The sequence below is a fragment of the Cucumis melo genome, chromosome 3 (genome assembly GCF_025177605.1).
Source record: "Cucumis melo cultivar AY chromosome 3, USDA_Cmelo_AY_1.0, whole genome shotgun sequence".
Taxonomy (NCBI): domain Eukaryota; kingdom Viridiplantae; phylum Streptophyta; class Magnoliopsida; order Cucurbitales; family Cucurbitaceae; genus Cucumis; species Cucumis melo.
The window spans coordinates 28,135,440-28,157,125 of record NC_066859.1 but is presented as its reverse complement, the minus strand read 5'-3'; the positions used below and the strand labels follow the sequence as shown (position 1 = coordinate 28,157,125).

The 21,686-nt window shown below is 30.6% G+C and overlaps 2 protein-coding genes across 8 annotated transcripts; both read right to left on the bottom strand.

The window, feature by feature from the left end:
- Positions 1–772: 772 nt before the first annotated feature.
- On the bottom strand, positions 773–10,541 carry LOC103488127 (probable ubiquitin-like-specific protease 2B). Of its 3 annotated transcripts, none has more exons than XM_008446706.3 (16): positions 10,168–10,541; positions 8,986–9,284; positions 8,802–8,892; positions 8,253–8,302; positions 6,890–7,087; positions 6,729–6,804; positions 6,392–6,500; positions 6,069–6,125; positions 5,628–5,759; positions 5,197–5,397; positions 5,040–5,095; positions 4,880–4,973; positions 4,097–4,187; positions 3,516–3,635; positions 2,199–2,618; positions 773–1,578 (listed from the first exon to the last, which is right to left on the bottom strand). In XM_008446706.3, the coding sequence occupies exons 1-16, from the start codon at positions 10,316–10,318 to the stop codon at positions 949–951; spliced, it is 2,775 nt and encodes a 924-aa protein (XP_008444928.1). In that variant the 5' UTR covers positions 10,319–10,541; the 3' UTR covers positions 773–948. The 3 variants fall into 3 exon arrangements, with proteins under 3 accessions (XP_008444928.1, XP_050938268.1, XP_008444929.1); XM_051082311.1 differs by having other exon boundaries at positions 8,802–8,889; XM_008446707.3 differs by lacking the exon at positions 3,516–3,635.
- Positions 10,542–14,828: 4,287 nt separating this feature from the next.
- Positions 14,829–21,600, bottom strand: LOC103488128 (MADS-box protein SVP). 5 transcript variants are annotated; one of them, XM_008446708.2, is made up of 9 exons: positions 21,442–21,600; positions 20,969–21,163; positions 19,436–19,514; positions 18,720–18,781; positions 18,504–18,603; positions 17,814–17,855; positions 16,668–16,709; positions 16,405–16,571; positions 14,829–14,975 (listed from the first exon to the last, which is right to left on the bottom strand). In XM_008446708.2, exons 2-9 carry the CDS (start codon positions 21,148–21,150, stop codon positions 14,957–14,959), a joined length of 693 nt encoding a protein of 230 aa, XP_008444930.1. In that variant the 5' UTR covers positions 21,151–21,163; positions 21,442–21,600; the 3' UTR covers positions 14,829–14,956. The 5 variants fall into 5 exon arrangements, with proteins under 5 accessions (XP_008444930.1, XP_050938266.1, XP_050938265.1 ...); XM_051082309.1 differs by having other exon boundaries at positions 16,405–16,507; XM_051082308.1 differs by having other exon boundaries at positions 20,969–21,179; positions 21,442–21,564.
- Positions 21,601–21,686: the final 86 nt, after the last annotated feature.

The following is a 21,686-nucleotide window of genomic DNA, read 5'->3' as shown; positions in this document are numbered from 1 at the left end:
AAAACCAAACTAGACTTAGTATTTGAATTTTGAGATGCATATTTGTTAATCCACTTTCAAAATTACAAATTCAGTACTTGAACTTCTTATCTTTTAGAAAAGATTTACTATTTGTTAGACATAAAAATAAATTTTTTTAGCTTCATTAATATGCAAAGAATCCAAAAAAGTATGGAAATGAATATTCATTTAGCTAAAACAACTAAAATATGATTAAAACAAAAATTACAATAGAGAATAATACTTTTTGCTACTTGAATGATAAATTGTTTTAATCAAATCTTCGTTGATACAACTCCATTTTTTTGAATAATCACTCGTCTCATATGTTTAATCATGTAAATATAGTAAATTATTAAAACATATTTACTTTTAAATTGCCTAACAGAAACTTAGATATTTTTTGTATGTAATATTTTGATAATATAAGAAAACACACGTAAGAGATCCTAAAAAAGAAAAAAGAAACAGGAGAAACAAAAAAAACTAAGGGAAAGTGAGAGCTAAGAACAAAGTAGATATTTCATATCTTTAAAATGACATATCAAGTACTTTATAGTACGAGCAGAGATGAAAAATCACACGTGCCATTCCTCAAAAAAAATCGACTCACTAAAGAGTAAAACGACACCTTATGTTTCTTGCCTAGAAGAATAACAATAGCAACAGTTCAATTTTCTAACAGTTTAAGGAAGCTTTGATTTCTTTTTTTGGAAAAAAAGAGAATAAAAGTTAAAGGAAGAGAATGGAAGCAACGGGGATGTTGGAGGTGTAGAGGAAATAAAACTAATCCTTGATATAACTAACATGAACATGGGCACATCAACCTTACCCAAATGAATTTTCTATCGGTATTTTAATTAAGTTGATATGGAGCCATAACAATATTGACAGCATGGCAAACCAAACACTAGTCAAATTATCATTTACAAATATAAGGGCAGCCTTTCATCTAACATCCGACAAACCTTCCCTTACATCGTTGTTACTTGCTTCTTCGTGGTGCGGGGAATGCCTTGGTTTTTTGGCAGGGGGTTGCACGTCTAAGTCCACCTGTGTAACCGAAACAACCACCAGTGCGTCATCATGTTCAACATCTGTGTTGGTTGTTATGTCTTTGTCTAGATGCAACGATGCAACAAGAGTCTCTTTATACATGGGATCATCAGAACTGATATTTTCCTCGTTGGTATCTTGTGAAACGAGAATTGGATCAACATCTTGCAACGTGGTAGTGGCAGACGTAGGGCATTCTGCTACAGGTTCCAGATTCTCCTTCTCGATCGTTTGAGGCCTTTTTCTGTTCCCTTCTTCATTGTTACCAGGACTTGTTTCCCTGATATTGCAACGTTCAATGATTCCCATATCTTCCAAATCATCTGGCGGGGATGAGGCAACGCCTCCACCATGCTCTGGTTGAATAGACATGCATAGGTCAAAAGCTGGGTCGGACTCAAGACTTCTTGATGAACATTGAAAACGACAAGCTTGAGATGTCATTGCATCAATTGGCTGCAAACCATCCTGTTCTGGAGGTAAGTACATGAAACGGTCTCCAGTTTCTGCATCTGCGTCCTCCTGTTGATGAGAAAAATTTTTATAGCATCAGAGCTGACAAGCATACTTACAATTGTTCTCTACGGGAGGTTTTGGAAATGGTATCATCTAGAACTAACGCCCAGGGATTGCTTGAAGATGACGAGGAAATCTTGTCTATTTTTCCTAATATCCTTATCTTTGATATCAGCACTTGTATTATTTCCGAGGATAGTCGATATACATATATGAAAAATACTTAGGTGCATCCTATTAAATTGCCTAATTATTGTTTGCCACGTGCCAAGTTTACTTTACTTCTTCTTTTAAAATATTTTAGTTCTTTTTATTTGTGTGATAATCATGAGATGCATAGAGATGGGTGCATTCCAGAATAGATCCAAGTATTATCCTATATATATGTAATATACTAGCATCCGTAAAGAAACACTAAAATGTAAATTAAACGAAAAGATTTACGTTGATTTGATTTCATCAGTGTTTGGTTTCAAGTGTTTAATTTTGAAAATAAATTTGAATGGTTTAGCAATCACTCAAAATAGCTTTTACGATTTTTTTTAAATCATATTTCTCTAGTCAATCCATTGAGACCATCAAATAATCCTCCCAGTTTTCTTAGATGTTATGAGAAGCGAACATACCTCCAGCACAGTACCATTTGAATCAAAATACGATGATGTTTGAGCAAAAGATTGATAGTTTCCCAGTAACGATCCATTAGAGGCGCCTGGTTCAAATAATTCTCTGACAACCAAGCCAGAACTGTCAATAAAATGGTTGTGTCGGTTGGAAGATTCAGATAATAGAGTAATTTCAATGCCATCAGCAGCTTGTGAGCTTGACAAATTGTTATTGAACGCCACGGCTGGGCTTCCATTTTCCGGAAGAAACTCCACACCAGTGTCATCCTCATTACTGGATGGAAATTTAGACAAGAGTTCATCACTGCAAGCAGCTGTGGACATTTCTCGAGATCGGTTTTCAAGGATTTCAAAAATTAATCTCTGTATTAAAGTTCGCTTGAGGTAGGCCTCAGCAGGTGGGAACCAATCCACATTAAGCTGGGGAGATTCATTCAAAATAAATCAAATTAGATTTTAAATGTAAAAAGCAAATCCGAAGAAATATTATGTCATTTTATGAAAAATCATTTTTGTGAATTTTATAACTCTGCACATAAGCACAAAAACGCAGAATACACTTAAAAGCTATTTTATCTTTCTAACATTCCTTCGTTGACCTACAATAACAATTATAGAAGTTCAAATGTATCTTCAAGTATGATAACTGCGAAACATGTCATTTGACCTACTTAGTACGAGTCATGTGAATTGTGATCTTTGAGTCATGAGTGCTTTCAGTCAGAGTGAGATCAGAGACGGCACAACACATGCCATTTCAGACCGCTAGTCCAATTAACAAAACAAAAGATTCCTCTCCTTTCTTCCTCAAGGAAAAGTAAAAGATCTATTAGAAGGATGAATACATGTGGAACAAAGGCTTCGAGGCAGATGTACGACTTGGACAATAAGAAATGAAATAAACACAGAACAAGAATTCTTTGAACAGCATCAATAAAGAAAATAAAAGGAAGAAAATTACGTATTATAAATTAGAAATAAACCAAGAAATAATAAACCCATCTCAAGCATCTTTTGTGCAACTCGCAAAATTGATTGAGAACACTCCCTTTAAAATTGGATGCCCTTTATTTTAGACCCTCCAATTTAGACTCAGAGACCTATCAGCTCAACCAAAAGGCCTTCAGTGTGTTCTCTTTAGTTGGTAATGAAGTTCTTGTTAAAAAAATTTGAGAAAGTTAGTTTGTACCAGTATTGGTATTTGCAAGGAAAACAATTTATTAGGTGAGGTGGTTAAGTAGAAAATTAGTCATATCTGACAATTACAAAAGTTGAAATTCTCGAACAAAAATAAAGGGTGCAAGGCAAACAACTTACAAATTTTGAAAGCTTGGAGATTTTGAACGGGCTGAAATCAAGAGGAGCTTCTGCCAGAAAAAGTTCTAGATAGTGGAGCAAAAACAATCCACAATCAAATGAATTTTCCTGCTGCGGAAGCTGACATGGAACATGTAGGACGTGTAAGACAGACCCCCCAAAAAAGGAGAGATAAAGAGAAAATGAATGTAGGACAACAATATTAAACATAAGGTGTTAACAAAAAGGGAATCGGTCCGTTCAGGTTACATGGGGCTTGAGGCATGATTAGTGGCACTATGACTGGAGCTTAATCTCTTGATTAATCCCTCATTTTCAGATAGGGATAGAGTTATGTGGCAGGCTTGTTTCTTTGCTGTGGTTATGGGAAGAATGAATTCGAGAGAAAAAGTTGAACTTTTTCTTTATAGGGAAGCTAAGAGGTCACGGTGGAGGTCTGAGAGGTTTGTTAGTTTTCATGGGCATTTGGTATCCTACATTTTTGTAATTTTATTTTCAAGACTGAACTGCTAAGTGAGTGGACTCCTTTTTTGTGGATGGCTTTGAATTTCAATACAATGAAGTTAACAGCCAGAAAATACCTCTAATGGGAGAAACCGAAGGTTCTTAAATTTTGTTGAAATATCTTCAGGTGACTCCTTGTTTCTCTCTTTCCATTCTTCCAGCAAATAACTGTCATATATTGCACCATGAGGACCCAGTGATTGAGCAGGAACTTGCATAAGAAATAAAATTAAAACTACAAAATGCAGAAAAGTTGGAAAATTGGAGCTGGCTCATTTTATAATCCATAACGGTAACAAAATGCTAAAAGTAGAAAGGGTGAAACACAGTATCAGCAAATTACTACAAAACATTTTCTATGTGATAGCAAGGTGCCTTCATCTAAAATATCAGAGATAGAAAAGAATACAAGGATAAGATTTCAACTAAAAGGTTTATTGTGTTTGCTTGGAGTTGGAATGTCCTAAAAAGGTCAGATCCTTAAACTTTTAGAATTAAAAATTTAGTCCTTAACCTTTTGAATTTTTTAAACTTCATGGACATAAAATTGAAAGTTGAGAGACATATTAGACATGAAATTAGAAAAAAGAAATAAAAGGCAACAAAAAATTACTTAACAGAAGACGAAAAAGAGGTTGGTTGCAATATGCAAAAGAAGGCATGTACAGAAAACACATCTGAAGTTTGCATCAAACATTTCTCTGTAAGGAAGAGACTAATTCTGTATTAGTAAATAAAAATGAGACGCAATGTCAAACTAACCATGATAGAAAAGATTAACCCCCTTTTTGGATAGCTTAGATTCACTGTTCAAACTAATAAATTGAACTTCATACAAACTTAAGAAAACAAAGGAATACCTTTGGATGAGATTTTTAAGACCTCCATGACTTCCTTTAATAGAATCCATATGCAATATACACGGTACTTTCATCGACTTCATCAGATCTTCATCTGTAACAGGACAGAAGTTATGACAGATGGGAGACCATATATTGGCCCAATGAATGAAGAACTTACCGCTACATCTAGCCACTTCACCCGGGTGGCATATGACCATTAAGCTCCAGTGAAGGCTGTTAAAATATACATGCAAAGTTGAAAAAGATACCCATTTCCAGAGATGCCGAGTTTATGAAAAAAAGACAAAAATCTTTCTTGAAGAGAAGAAACTTACTTGAAGTTTATAGGAATGAAGATATAATCCTTATCAAATAAATTCACTTTCCGTGTCCATTTCCGAACACGCAGAAAGGCCGCTCTGCCATCCGAAGCACTAGATGGATCTTTGTCGAGGTCTGCCAGCTTCCTAAAGAAAAAACTATTGAAGAAGTGAAATCTATGCTTCTCCTTGGGATCTATCTGGCTCTTCAAGTACCTGCCAATCAATTCCATTTAGAAGGGCATGGTCCAATATTTGCAATAAAAGTTTGTTAATATGAAAACCAGTCATCCATGCAAGGTAATGGTGAAATTTGAAAACAAAAGAATTGTGGACTAGAACTTTAAATGAGAAGCTGAAAATCCCAACAACGCTAGGAGAATATACAGGGGGACATCTCTGAAAGTAACAGAATTCAATAACAATCACTATATAATTTGACTCACTGGATGTAGAAGTCAATTATTGTATCATTGACAAATGTCTCTGGTTGCAGCAAGTCAACGTCTCGCTTACTAATAGAGACGGCATCTGGATCTCCTTTGGGATAGACAACTTCTTCAAAAGGTTCATCAAAGCTGCAAACAGACTAATAAAAATTGGAAGGAAAAAAAAGGTGGCCACCACCAGATAATATACTGAAGTTCGTGTATCGATCATCTAGAAAAAAGAGAGCATACTTTACAATTACAAATAGAAGGTGAACAAAGATTGGTCTGCATGTAGGACATTTCAAATCTCATAGCATAGTAAACATGAATATTTTAATCAAAATTTTAAAAAAAATGAATAGTTTAAGAAGTAGATATGAATAAGATTTCAAATAACCTAAACAAATGTTTTAAAACATGAAGACTAGCTAAAAAAGAAAAAAATATTCCACTCACTTGGGGAAATAATGTCTCTGCCCACCCAAATCATCATCGTCAGTTCCTGTTCCCACACTACAAGACATATTAGAGGAAAACAATAAATCAATGACCAAGGGAGGTCAATATATGCCAAATGGAATCGCAACAAAAAAATTTGGCGAATGCAACCAGTGCATGCATGTCATCTGAGAGACATATTTTACAGATAGCCATCTCAACCATGAAATTAAGACAGTAAATCGTGAATTCTTTATAATACGCCACATTAACTGATGTATTAACGTGATGCCAAGTTTAGAATGACAATAATGTAATGACACGGAAAACAGATAACTTACTCAAGAGAAATATTCCAAATAGCCATGTATCTGGAATCCAAAGATTTGATTTTTTGCTGTTTCTCAGGCCAGTAAGAATCAACAAGAACAATCTTCACTTCCTTAATGCCTGAATCAAGTTCATAGGCAGTACATATTCGTTAAAACTAAGACGATAAACTTTTTTTATCACATTATTGAGAAAGTTGAAAGGACACAAGAAAAAACCAACGTAGTCTTGCAGAAGAATGTAAATGTAGTCCATAATTATAAAAAATTTACATTGAAATACTATCAATTTTATGCAAAGATAGTCTAAGTTCAAAAAGTCAATATATTCTTGCAGACATCCACTAACCAGAAGTGTCACACGCATTATCACATTCACCAGCATCCTTCGATATAACATGGAGCTTGATCATCACATATTCAACCTGTATGCCAAAAGAAAACTGGAAAATCACAACAAAGGGAACTCAAATATCCTGAAATTTAATTTCTAAAAATATAACCACTCACCCTTTGAAAGCACTGAGACTCAATATGAATGAGATCATCAACTCTCCATTCAAGGTTAAGGAACTCATTGCTTCCATAATCAGCAAAACCATTAATTTTGATGCCATTATGTGAAAAGGTTAACGATGGACTGGCACAGTAAAAATCTCCACATACAATATAATCAGGATAAAGGACAACCTCCTCGTTAAGATCATCCTATAAATTGAAAGGAGGAAAGATTGAGTACCCAAATGCATATATTCTAGACAATTAAATTTTGTGACTAGAATCTGCGTATGGGATTGATATAATAATAATCTTCAACAATAATAACTTATTAGTATTATTTATTAAAAAAATCTCCAAGAAGCATGTTCCACTGAAGTAATCATTGCTACATCCTATTCCTAAGTTGTACAAAATTCTGAGTTCTATTACCCCCCAGAAAAGGTGAACTTAGACATTTCAGAATTAAAATACAAACATAACTTCATAAAACACTTCAATATCAGAATAAGCACATCTTCTTGCCTCGTGATGGTGTTCTCAATCTAAAGCTTTTGCCAATTATTCCTTTTAAATCACCGATTAACCCAAAAGCTTAATTTAATGGTTGAAGGTAAATTTAATTATATCATTCAATGCTTTCCTTCACTTGTGGGCTTGAAATATGAAAGACTCGGCAAGTGGAAACCAATTCTAATTGGGGAGAAAATAACATTGCAAGGCTTGAACACTCCTCCCTGGACAACTTCGGTATCCTACCATTTTTAAATCATCAATTGACCTAAATGATTAAATTGATGGGTGAAGGTAAATTTAAGTATATCATTCAACAATTCCATTCAGGACATTTGTTTGAAATGTAATACTTTCATTAGTTCAGCTTAATTTACGTTTTTATGCCTTTGTATTACTCGATATGTATCCTTGTTAATTTTGTTGTTCTTAGTATCCAATATTTTGGAGAACTAGATTCTATTGATCTTATCAATGAAAAGAATTGTTTCAGTATAAAAAAAATAAATAAGTAAAACAATTTGATATCAAAGAAGATGCATAATGTTTCTATTTCAATTTTTTCTTCTTAACCCAACCAGTGTTTTTCCCTTCAAACGCTCTCTGTTAATAAGACGAAACTAGTTTCCTTCAAGATAAAAGATCCTTTGACGTGGACTGATAATGAAGAATTCGTAACATGTACAAGCAACATGAATACCCAGGCAACCTAAACTTCTCAGAGAAATAGTTAGACTTTAAAAGTCCTGGATTCCGGGTAAACAAAAATGAAAAATTGTAAATAAGTTTCAGGAAAAATTTAAGACATGAGTGCATGGAATGTTTCTTTGTCTGTTTAAAGCATCATAAGGAAGAAACTTACCTTTTCATTGTCAGATGAGCAATTGTCCGAGGACTTCCCGTTCAACAAAACTGAAAATTATCCCAAAAAGTCATAGTCAGAAAATGAAATCGAGTGAGTTATGAGACTTAATTTGAAGACAGGTTTATTCCGGGCAACTCTCGCATGTTATATGTGCTGCAAATACTGGAAATTTCCGTCTGTACCAAGCTGGATAACATATTAATGAAGATCTATTGTCCAATTTTTCAAATTGAAGAGGGAAATTTAAGTTTATTTTTTCACATTCCTTTTTCCAGTTGAACAGGGCAATAGCCATTCATTGAAAGATTTGAACAGAGAAAAGGAATGATAAACCTTCAAATAGGAGGAAGAAGACTAATCAACAAAGCCATTAGAAATCTGCCCTTAATGTTCAATCAGTTAATTGAAGGGTTTTCTTCTTTCTTTTCTTTTCTTTCTTTCTTGAAATCAATCCCCTTTCAGAATCATTCTTATTGATACATTTTACTCCATTTCTGGGAAACAACAACCAAAAGAATGTTGAAGTAAACAGCATACAGAACATACCACCATCCTCTACAGTTTCTGAAGGAGGGCTCATTGGAGAACTCCCTTTCATGCTTCCATTAGGATCTGAAAGTCCATCAACATGCTGCTGCTGTTAAGTATAAAAGAAGTGTTAATCAAACATGACTCATACTCCTATCTATCTTAAAAGAAAATAATGTTCAGAAAGCAGAAAGTAAAGTACTTCAGCAGGAAACTCAGGAAGAGTGCAATTTAACCCCAGGACAGGACTTTGAGAGCTAGATACAATCTTTCCAAGTTCAGAGCACTGACTTTGGGTCACATGATTATCTATTTGCATTAGCATATCTTGGGAATGGCAATTCACTTTTGATTCTGTATTGGCATCCGATCGATATTTCTCTTCTTCCATGACTTGTTGCTCTTTAGTTGTGCTTGAAGGATTACATGAAATTCCATTGTCACAGCCAAGTTTACGTTCGTCCAAATCAACATCCATATGTGTATTTTCAATCTCCTTCCCTTCAACAATGAATCCATTGGTAAAAGTTAATTTACCTTCATCAATTTATAAAATGTATGACCATAACAAAGAAACTAATTTTGAAGATGGCCAAAAGAAAAAAAAAATGGATCACTGTTCTGCAGTAGCATTGTTGTACGGATATTCATTAAAGAAAGGGCACAAAAAGAAAGCAAATCTGATCACTTAGATAAGTGCAACTCGTAGTGAGTACTGAAAATAACACAACAGCATAGATTAACATCACAATCATTTATGTTTGTTTTCAGATAAGGATATATTCAAACTTGAACGGAAATAATTGCCTTAGCAATCTTCGCTAGTTTATGATACCAGTGTAAACACATCATCCGTTCCTTTTTAGATGAATAAATATCATTCCAGAAATCCTCTTTCCGACGTGGATCTCCAGAGCGGTCAAACTCATAACCAATTACCTCTTTTGACAGCGTACAAGTTAGCCGCTAAGTGCGGGAAAATGCACTTTAATTCCCCATCAGAAGTAAGCAAGCACTTTGCGATAATACCAAACTAGTGAAACCCCACAGACAGTTCAACATCTCGCCAGATAAATTATTTTAACTCACTGGGCTACCATTCAATAGATGCAATTGACCAAAAGTCGGCCACAAAGAGCCGTTCAAATACTCCAGACAACTCCATGTTCTACCTAGGGCAAAAAACAAACGGAACCAATATCGCAATCAACTTTCACTACGCATAACTCCACAAAACCCCCGTAATGCCTAAATCATCTATACCAGAGAACCGATACTCTGTTTCCAATCAAAACCAAAGACCCGTATCCAACTATCTTCCACAACTAATTGGAAACAACTAAAATAACGAAAAGGAAGTAGTTTAAAGTAGAGGAATACGTACCACATTCGAGAAATTCATACTTGAAAACAGCGTTAGATTCGAGATTAGGGTTTTTGAATTTGGTGAGGTGCTTCTCGGAGATCAATTCAGGAAGCTCGTCTTCTTCGGTGAAATCGAAGACTTCAAGGCCTTTGATGGAAGCGTTTTTCATGGCGAAAAGAGGGAGGAAGGGAAGATCGTTGAGTTGAAAACGAGTCAAAAGGGAAACTCAGTGTGTTGACATTCTTAAATCAAAGCGCAAGCTCCGTATGAACAGGGGAAGCAGATTTGTGTCAAAGCTTGGGTTGATGAGAATGGAACCAATTAAGATGATTCAGCTGGCTGCTATCTCACGCCTTTCTTTCCTCATTTAATTTTTAAACCAGTTTTTCTCTTGGGAAATTTCCGTAGGGGGAAAGTCATGTTATTATAGTATACCTAATATTTGTACTCAAGCTTCAAATTCATAACTCTAATTTATATTAAAAGTAATATTTATTTAAACTTTCACTTTTGACATACTACTCGAGTTTTAAATTTGATTTTAAGGTTAGTTTTGAGAGTGATGTAAGTATTTTTAAATTATTTTAGTTCATCTCAAATGCATTATACTTTAATAGTAAGTTAATCTAAACAGTAATTAATAGTCTCAAATTTATCGATATCACTATTCATACGAGGTTTTATGAGAAATATAATTAGTGGAATTGAATTTTGTATATTAATTGATATAGTGAATACAATTTTTAATGTTTACTCTTTTGATGTTTTGATGCTTTCTCTCGAGTACAAATTAAAGTTAAAACTTTGTGATATTTGATTTCAGGAAGCTTCAATCTTCTGAAATCTAATGAAAATTTAATCTTTCAAGTATTCGATCTTCTCAAGTCTGCAATTTTCTAGAGCTTTAGTTATTCCTTCAATCCGAAGATCAAAAAATAAATGTCAAATGTCTCTATTTATAGAGAAATTTTATAGGTTTTAGGTGGGCTTGGAGCCCATTTACTTGTTGGATCCGGGCTTATGGTCATTTGCTCGGTGGGCTCAACCTCATTATTTCATTGGTCCAACTTTGGCCCAACTTTTATATTTAGGGCCTAAATTAAATTGGATGGAAGAAAACATAATTATCCAAACTCAATCAAATTACGATTATCGACAAGAAGAATAACAAAATTAGAGGCTTACTTTGGATAAATGACAATTTTATTTTTAAATTGACAAAATAGCAAAACATAAAAATTTTAAATAATAAATAAGAGAACAATGCCTTAAATGCCCCTGCCTAATTGAAAAATGTGATTTCTAAATACATTTCTAACAAATCCACAAATACTTTTAATACAAACTATGCACCCACATCCACAAATACACTATAATTAACGGGAACTATGCACCCACACTTGGGACATGACTGCTCGAAGATGGAGGCTTCTTCAACGGCGAAGAGAGCACGCCCTGGTGCGGTAGCATGCTACGGAAAAGGATGGATGGTGAAACAAGCTTCGTGCGAATGAGAGATCGTGACGGCGGTTGGGTTCGTGGAGATGTGACAACGGCAGGAGCTTTGTGGACAAACACCGATTGGAGCAGGCACAATCCACTCGCTTCAGATTCGGATGTCGCGACACAGAGGAGATGGCTGACGAAAAAGGGAGCAGCTCGGAATGTGGCAACTTGGGCTAATGACGAACGGAGAACTAAGGTGACGATGGCGGCTTTGACGGACGGAGGGAGATTGTCGCGCGGAGATCTCAATGGAGAAAAGAGAGGCAAGGGCGGCGGCAGCCGTGTGATTTCGAAGAAGAAGATGAGAGTGGGGGGCCTGCGGCTGAGATGAAGAAGATGATGATGAATTTAGGGTTTTAAAAAATATATAATAAATAATAATATTCATATTATATTATAATATTATAAAATTTTTATATATATATATATATATATATATATATATATATTTCTTTTCCTTCCCAAACTTAAATAAACACGCAACAAAATAAATTATCTAAAATTAATGGATTGTACATCATATTTGGCATAATTTTAGGAATTCAATTTAAGAATCTAAAATCAATACATTGTATTTTGTAGCCTAAAAATTAGGAAATGTTACAACTAATGACATATATTTAGGGATTGTTCAAACAATATAACATTTTTTTATTTAGTTAAGAATTATTGTTTACAAATACACTGTATTGTGATATTTTGTTTGATTTTTTTTTATCTCAACAAAGGGCAGAATCTTAGGAATTAACTATGCAAAATTAATGATTTTTCACAAATAATTTAGAAAAAAAATGTTAAAATTAAAAGAATGTAAACTTAATTTATTAGGTGTGTTTTTTTTGTAAATAATTTAGAAAATAAAAAATGACGAGAATGGGAGGTTGAATTTTGGCATAATTTTAGGGACGGGTTGAATCTTGAATTTAAACTTAACTAATTTACCAAAGATAATTATTTGCATTATATTTGCCATGATTTTAGAGAATGATTGGTATGTGATGAGTAAAAAATTGAACCTTTAAATTCTTTTTATGATTTTAGGAAGGATTCAATTTTGAATGTATAATTCCAAAAAGAAAAATATTGAATATTTGAAATTCTTTTTTGTATTGTATTTGGCATGATTTGAAGGAGGATTGAATTTTGAATCTAAACTTAAACTAATTTAGCAAAGATAATTATTTGCATTATATTTGCTATAATTTTAGGGAATGATTGATATATATGTGCGTTTAAAATTTGAATCTTTTAAATTATTTTTTTTGTTAATTTTTTAATATTTTTGTTAATAATTAATTGTTGCAATTTTTACCATGATCTTAGGGAGGGATTCACTCTTGAATGTATAATTTCAAAAAGGAAAAAAATGAATATTTGAAACTCTTTTTTTGTTAATTTCTTATTTTTTATCATCATAATTAATTATTGCATTATATAATTTTGAATTTATAATACTTTGGATAAAATATTAAATACTTTAAGTTATTTTTTATTAATTTGAAGGTAAAAATTGAGATGTGATATTGAAACCAGTTGAATATGTTAGGAATCTTTAAATAATATAATAACTTTTTTATTTAGTTAATAATTATCATAAGTGGATGTGTTTATAAATACACTGTAATCGTGATATGTGATATTTTTATTTGATTTTTCGATCTCACAAGATACAATTGTCATATGTGGATGGGTAATTTCGGACCAAAAAAGTGGAAAAATATTTAAGACAATTAGTTTTGTCATAAATCAAATTAAAATAACAGTTTGCTATTTTTTTTATTTTCTATTCTTATATTTGTCATTTCCACGGATTCCCCTAATTTAATTTGTCGAAATTTCTTGCACAACAATCCCATCATTTTTTTTTTCTTTTTGTTATTATTCAATTTTCTCTATGTTTTTTAACATGTGCAATTTGAATGGGTAAGGTACACTAAGCCTTTGTTTCATGATTATTTTTATTTTTATCGCATCTTTTTTCTAAGCCGTGTTAAAATTTTAGGAATGAATGACTAAAACCAACACTTTTAGAAGTATAATAGAATTACCAAAACAAATATTTTGAAAACAGCAAAATGCAACTTATCGAAGTTTGATGGTATGGGTGCTAAGTTGACATTTTTTAAAATACAAAAGACAAAAAAAGAATTGCATTGAACAAGCAGTATTCAAGCCCATTAGTTCTGAGTGACATAATGCTATATATTTTTATACATATACAAATACTTCATTTAGTTTACACACATTTCAATTAATCTTACATAATAATCAAACTGAGATTACAACATTTTAGATTTAAAGGATACATATATGATATTAAATTCTAAGACCCCGGCTTTACAGATTAGCATCAATACACTTTGTGTTTAAAAAATAAATGAAAAGGCACCCTTAATTTGGTATATGCATAACTCATGTTGCTTATAATTTAATTTTTTAATTATTTTCCTCTCCTAATCCACTTCCGTTCTTCATCTTAAAATTAACCTTGTGTAGATTTTATTGGTAAGATAAACATACAAGGGTCTAACCAAAAAGGTATAGTGATCTTTCTTAATTGTTGATTATATCGTCTCATTTATTTTTTTATTTCATTTTACACAATGTAACCAATTTCTATGTTTTTAGTGGAAATTTAATCTTTATACTTCTTAGAGTACTTTTTACTCTTTTAATAAATCTTTAAAGGTCTTAATTTTGACCATAATTAATTATATAATAATAATTTGTGTGTAAGAAAATATCATAGAATATATTTTTAAATTTACATATCGTAGATAACCATATTTACTATATATGTTGTTATTATAAGTTCGCTATAATAAGAATCATTATTAGTACGTTAATGATTCATTCTCAATTAAAATATTTTTTAAAGTACTTAAAACATTTATCCGATTGAAGGTGGTATTAAAATTGGTTTAGTTATTTTTATTGATTTTTGAATTCAAATTGTAAAAATAAGAATGGACGACCAATTACTTATACTAGATGTTACTTCTGAAATAATAATTAATACAATCTTTGTCTATTCACGATTGATTTTATCATAATAAAAAATAAAAATATGTAATTGACTAAATTAGAATTGCTTCTCATTGTATGCAAATAGCTTCATTAACCTAAGAGGTAAATTTTAGATCAAAAGGTAAAACTTGAAGATCTGTATCCACTTACTAAAATCTTTTAATGAATTATATTAAACAGATATTTTATATAATTCCAACAATTCATTTTCATTTGTTGCATTTAATCTTTTACTATTTTGCATCTTCTTCATCCCTCGAAAAGTACTTCTGCCTCAATTTGGACAAGGAGGCCTGCAAAAACAATTACCCATTGAGAGACAAATTAATTCACTAAAACCATCAATAACATACAATTATAAATAAACAAGTAACTAATCACATTAAAAATCTTCCCTCAAATTGAAATTTTACCTAGAAAAATTGTCTAAATATTTACGTTTACGATAAAATAAAATTGACTAAATTCGAATTCAATCTCCAAACTTTAATATTTGTATCTATTTGCCCATTAAACTATTAAAATCATAGACTTAGACCAACTTAGCTTCTTTCTTTTAAATATATGAATGTTTCTAGACACAAAACTCAAGTTTATACCAAATACATCATTTGTTCTAAAAAATTTAGATATGTTAAAACAAAATATTAAAAGTTTAATAATTACACATATTTTTTCATAAATAATAGACAAATATAGACATTAGCTTTAAAATTAAAATGATAATATGACCTTAGATTTTTTAATCATTGAAATACGCCATTAGATGAACTATTTTTAAATTTGACTCAAATAATAATCTATTGTTGTTGTAGTCATAAGGTTTTAAGAAATTACTGTTGCATTTATGTGTTTAATTTTAAGAAATTTTACAACTGCTTGAAATAACATTTAAAATGTATTTCAAACAACTTTTATCCAAATAGTTTAAATGAAAATGATTTGAAAAAAACATGTTTTTCTTAAGTCAATCCAAACATAACCTAACCTACCTATCTTATATGTGTTATGTTTGTATCAACTCAATATCAAAATTAAAATAGATAGACTAAAGTGTTTACATGTAAAAATGACCATAAACCTATACTTAATGTCAAAAAAAAAAAAAAAAAACCCAAATTACATTCGACAAACAACAAATTAAACAATCACAAAATGAAAACATATATAACAAAAAAATAATGATAGTCTCAAACTCAAAACCTACCTTCAACTTCGATTCATTAAATTATGTAATTAACCAAATCTACCTCTAAGCAAAAACACAAACTATGTGCTCATTTAATTAAATACAAAAAAAAATGTTTTTATAATAGAATAACTGTGGGGTGAGATATTGAACAAAAAAACATACGTTTAATTCTTTATAAAATTGGTAAACATAATTTACAATACATACAACGTAACCTATAGGTTTATACTAACCAACCACAAATAACCTACACACTAACAACAAACAAAAGCTCAAGTAATTAATTGGTTGACCCAATAATGAAACTATTTTAATTATATGATTGAATCTACGGAATAAAATATTGCAATTATCTTGAAATTTAACATTGACAGATTATTCAAACAATCAAACAATTTTTTTTTAATCTAAATCTAAGGATTGATTATTAGGAGACAATCGAATAAAATTTAATGTGGTTGGAAATTGCTAACCCATAATTCTTATAATAATTATTATTAAAATGCGAAAGAAAGAAAAGAACGACTGACCCTAATTTGAGAGAGGTGTCGGAGCTGTCGTCGTCGGCAGGAGGGCCGCTGTTGCAGCTATAGACGTTGGCGGCGGATTCCGACGAAACTCCTTCTTCCACCACTACACGAACGTCGGAGGAATCCACAAGCACAGCCATTAATCTCTCATTCGACAACCTTAACATCTGCCAATTTTATTTTCTCATTTATTTAACCATAAATATTACTTTACTGTTTCCCTTTTACATTGATAAAAATGTTTATCAAATTATAATAATTACCTGCTGTTTAAGCATCTTATTTTCTTCCATCAGCCTCGCTCCCTGTATTATTATTATTTTTTCATTGTTTGAAATAAATAATTCAATATTCAGTACTGCATATTTATTACTCATCACTGTTTTTCTTTTAAGGATTAAACAAAATACTAATTAAGATTTTGATTAATTAACTCATACGACAGTCAAGGAGTGGAAGTCAATTTTTTCATCATACCGGTAGAAGTCCAAGCCAACTCGACAGTCAAGAAATAAGAGTGAATTGGGTCAGTTTAACTTGTTTGAAACTCTTTTGAGAGTTTTCGATTTAAATTTTTTCCATATGATCAACATTGCCCAACGACCCTTCTCATTCTTCAAATGACTTCAATTTGATCGATCAATTTAGTTTTTTTTTGACCCATCACGCTTATCCCTTAAGACAAATATATACGGGTCATATCTATTACTTGAAAATTGATATACATCCCACAACCCCACATTATACTATGGAGGTCAAGAGAAATATTTTTTTAGTTTAAATTTCTTGGTAACACCTTCATTGGCCTCTTTCTCTTAGAACTGGTTATGGTTTTTAAAACTATATGAAATAAATATTAACTTTCTTTCAAATTTCGTAATTTAATCAATAAAAATATTTAGGGTATGTTTGAGGTAGAGTTTTAAGGGAAAATGATTATAAAATTAAGCCAAACAATGTTTTGTCTAAGAATTTTGATAAATGGGGATTAGGGTTATCCTAATCCCTAAATAATCCTATCTTTTGCTTTCTTACCATCTTACATTACCCTATCCAAATAACTCAACCCAGATTCTATTATTGTTTTTTAAATTACTACAAAATCCTTCCCCAAACACATATTATTATAACATTTCTATCATAATGCTTCCCTTAAACACATATACCTTTCATATTATTTCCCCTAAATACATATTACTATAACACTATTAATAATAATCTTTCTCCCCAAACACATGTTATCACAATACTAAGATTATCATAATATTTTCTCCCATAATTCTTTCTATCCTCCAAAGACACCTAAGATTATCATAATAAAATGGTTTGGAAATTCTTAGATAATCGTATAAAAGAATTAAGAAGAAAAATTAGAGCAAAAACTTAATGCTTCTAATTAACTTAATTACCTTAAGCTCAAGCGCATCAATTTCACTCATAATCTTCTTTTCCTACAAAAAATATAAAATCAGAACCTCATGTTATGATGAGAACTCTCCAAATAAAAGTATATAATCCTCCTTAACAGTATGAGAGAAAATAGGTTAAAAACACTTTTTTTTTACCGACAAATTTAATCATCCACCCTCAAATTTATAACAATTTAATCCTCAAAATTTTAAATTTTCAATTTATAACAATTTAGTCCTAAAATATCTAAACATATAACAATTTAGATTATATCATTATAAATTTCATAAATTCCATCCAAATCAAGGGAAAATGTTTCAATCGAGAAGCTAATTATCACAATCTAATTACAATATGTTGATTATTTTAGTTTGAATTATAATAATAGACGTGTTCAAGATATAAACTATTTTAATTTGAAACAATGTTAATGGTGGCTAATTTGAAACTTTTTAAATAGTATTTACCGTAATAAGTAGCGGTTATTATAATTTTAATTAGGATGATTCGTACTCCAATTAACTCATAATGAATTTATTTTTATAGGTGATATTGATCAACAAATATTCATCGATTTTTTTAAGGAATCATTATAAATGTAAATTAAACGTATTAAATTGTTATAAGTTAAAGTTTTAATTAACATTTTTGTAAAAAATTCGAGAAGAGAAAAAAGAAAAGTTAGAAACCTTGGTGTGAAGAACTCGTGTGAGACCAACTTCAAGCTTTCTTTCCAATTGCTTCAAATCTTCTAAGTTCAATCCTTGAAGATCCTCTCCCCTCATCTGCCTAATTTTAACATTTTTTTTAAGTGCATAATATTAATTAAACTTAATTAATTAAATATTAACCTAAATTAATTAAATTAAATAATCAAAGTAAATAAATAGAAGAAAAAAAGTTACCTAAGTTGTTGGCTCATTTCTTCAACTTCCTTATTCAATCGGACGTGGTTGCTATCTTCAGCCTAAACTTCACAAACAATATATTCTCTTTATTACAATAAGTTTCAATTATATGATTTTTTTTTTCGATTTTTTCTATAAATAAATTGTGATTGTTTTAGTACATTTATTTTTGGAATTAGTGAAAATCCTTCCAAAACTTAAAATAACAACAATAATAATAAATGTTCTCTATCAATTTGATGCCTAAGGAGTTTTTTAAAATTTCAAATTTTTAAAATTAATTATTCTTATCAAATATATATTTGGATTTTAATGCTAAAGAGATATTAAGTTAAATTTCGTATCTAAATTTTGAAAGAAAAAAAAAACCTAAGGGACGAATAAACTCAAAAACTCCAAATTTCATAAACTAAAATTTTATTTTAACTTGAAAAACTATTATCAAATCAACTTCAGATGTCCATGTACTCTTCTTAATTTAAGGTGCTATTTTTCTTTTCAATCAAACAAATATGTTAAAAGAGATCAACTAAATAAAAAAGGAAGAAAAAAATTAAGTTTCACAGAAGAGTTTTCGAATTTCATAAAGCGTTCAAAACTTAAACTCAAATTAAAATTTAGGAATAGTAATGTATGAGATACACATGGAAATGATTCAAATTTTCTAAACAAGTTTATTAGACACGAACATAAAAGTCATACGAACCAATTACCTGCAACCCGATGGATGGATATTCCAACTTTCCAAGGTTACTAGAGTGCAAATTATATCTAGCTATAACATCTTTAATGCTGCATCAAATTATATACATTTATAAACATGAATTATACTAATGGGTAGTTTAAATAATGTTATAAATTTAGTCATTCAACTACATTTTTGTCTATTTCAATTTTCATCTTTAAATTTTCAAAAAAAATTGATAGGTAACGTTTCATATATATATATATATATATATATATATATATATATATTATAACTCAAAATTAAAAGCTTTTCAGAATTTATTAAATAAATTTATAATTTAACTTTAATTAGATATATAAACTAAATTTCCTTATATAAACCATTATGTTTGATGAAGTTTTAATTTGGTAAGTTGGTTTAGTTTGCAAGAATTTTGGAAAGTTTATAGTTAATTTTATCAATTAGGTTGAAATTTAAAAGAGATATGATAGGTCAAAACATGAATGTCAGTTAATTAATGTATCAACAACACACACTTCCATTTGATTGCATAAGAAAGGGGAAAGTGGCCACCCACCCATTATTTATTGTTCCTTTAATTATTTCAACACTTAATTATTGCAAGCTTAGATCATCATTTACTTTTGCTATTTAGTTGTCTTCTTATGACTTAAACCGTGCTAAAATAAATATTAAGTTCTTGATTTTTTTTTTCTTTCCTTTCAAAAACTAACTTATTATTTGTTAAGTTAAGCACTTGAAAAGCTAAATTACCAAATCATGACTTGAAAAGCGATTGAACAATTTTAACTTAAGCATTCAAAGTTTCTCTATCTTTTAATATTTGGTATTTTGAAAGATTACACTTAGTTTTGCTCCTAATTTATTTACAATGATAGTGATGTCTATTTGGTTCTAATTTTTTGTTTTTGTAAATTATGATTACAAGTACTACTTCAAACCTTCAAATTTTGGAAACTTGTTATTTGAATGCATAAACATCATACTAAGAAGCCAAGAATAGGTTAATATAGATTTTTAAATTTATTTTACAAAGAAAGGTGTTATAAATTTGTATGAATATAATTTTTATTCTTAATGACATTTTAATAAGTTGTTCTTGAATTCTCTATTAATAATTGATAATATTTAGAGAAACAATGTAAAATGATGTGTATAGTACTAAAAAAAATGTGATTTTAAATTTAATGAAATAAGTACACATTAGGTTACATAATTCAATCAATAAGTCGAACCTCCTTTTAGAAAAATCCAACATTTGAAAACGAAGGATTAATTTTAATCCTAATTACACCAATTTATTTCATAGTAATCACGTAATTCCAATCTAATTTTTTTTGTTCTACTTAAAAATCTCAGTACAAATTAAAATTCAAAAAACTAAATAAAATTTGAATCTTCACTTACACATAAACAGAAAACTCATGAAAATAAAAGGATTGTGGTATTTAATTTGACAACATATTGTTAAACATGTATGGTTTGATTTACGTGGGTCCATGTAATTTCTTTTATCTAATCTATTGATTATTGTTACCTGGAGCTAGAATACTCAAAGAACTTTCCGGTGGCAGAGAAGACGAGGAGCGCAACTTCGGCGTCGCACAGGACTGAGAGCTCCTCGGCCTTCTTCATAAGCCCTCGCCGTCGCTTAGAGAACGTGACCTGCCTCGCCGTTAGGTTATCAATCTTCTTTATCTTGATTTTCTCCCTCGCCATTTCTCAATTTTGCCTACAACAACATTATTCTTTTTAAAGCATAATTAAATACGTTTTGCTGGGGTTTTTCTTGAAACTAAAGAGGGAATTAAAAAACAGAAAACCCTAAAGAGAAAGATTCTGAATTCAGATCTGAGAGTGGAGAAATAGAAAAATAAAATAAAATTGGAAAACTAATTAAGTGAAGTAAAACTGAAGTAGATGAAAAAGAGGAAGAAGAGGAAGGAAGTCTTGAGAAAATAGAAAAATAAATGAGGAAAATAACGAGAAAAATTGTAATTTTGATTGTACCTTATGATATGGGAGGAAGAAGAATGAGAAGGAAGAGGAAGGGTTCAAAAATGAGGATTAGACTATGACGTGTTCGGTTTAAGGAAAGAATACATTCCCATTTATAGCCAAACAGTCGCCAATTCTTTTCTCTTTTTCTCAAAATTTCCCAACATTATTATTATTTTTTCTTTTTTAACTTTTTGTTTTGTTTTTTATTTATTTATTTATAAATGATAATGATATATAAAAACAAAGAGAGAGGT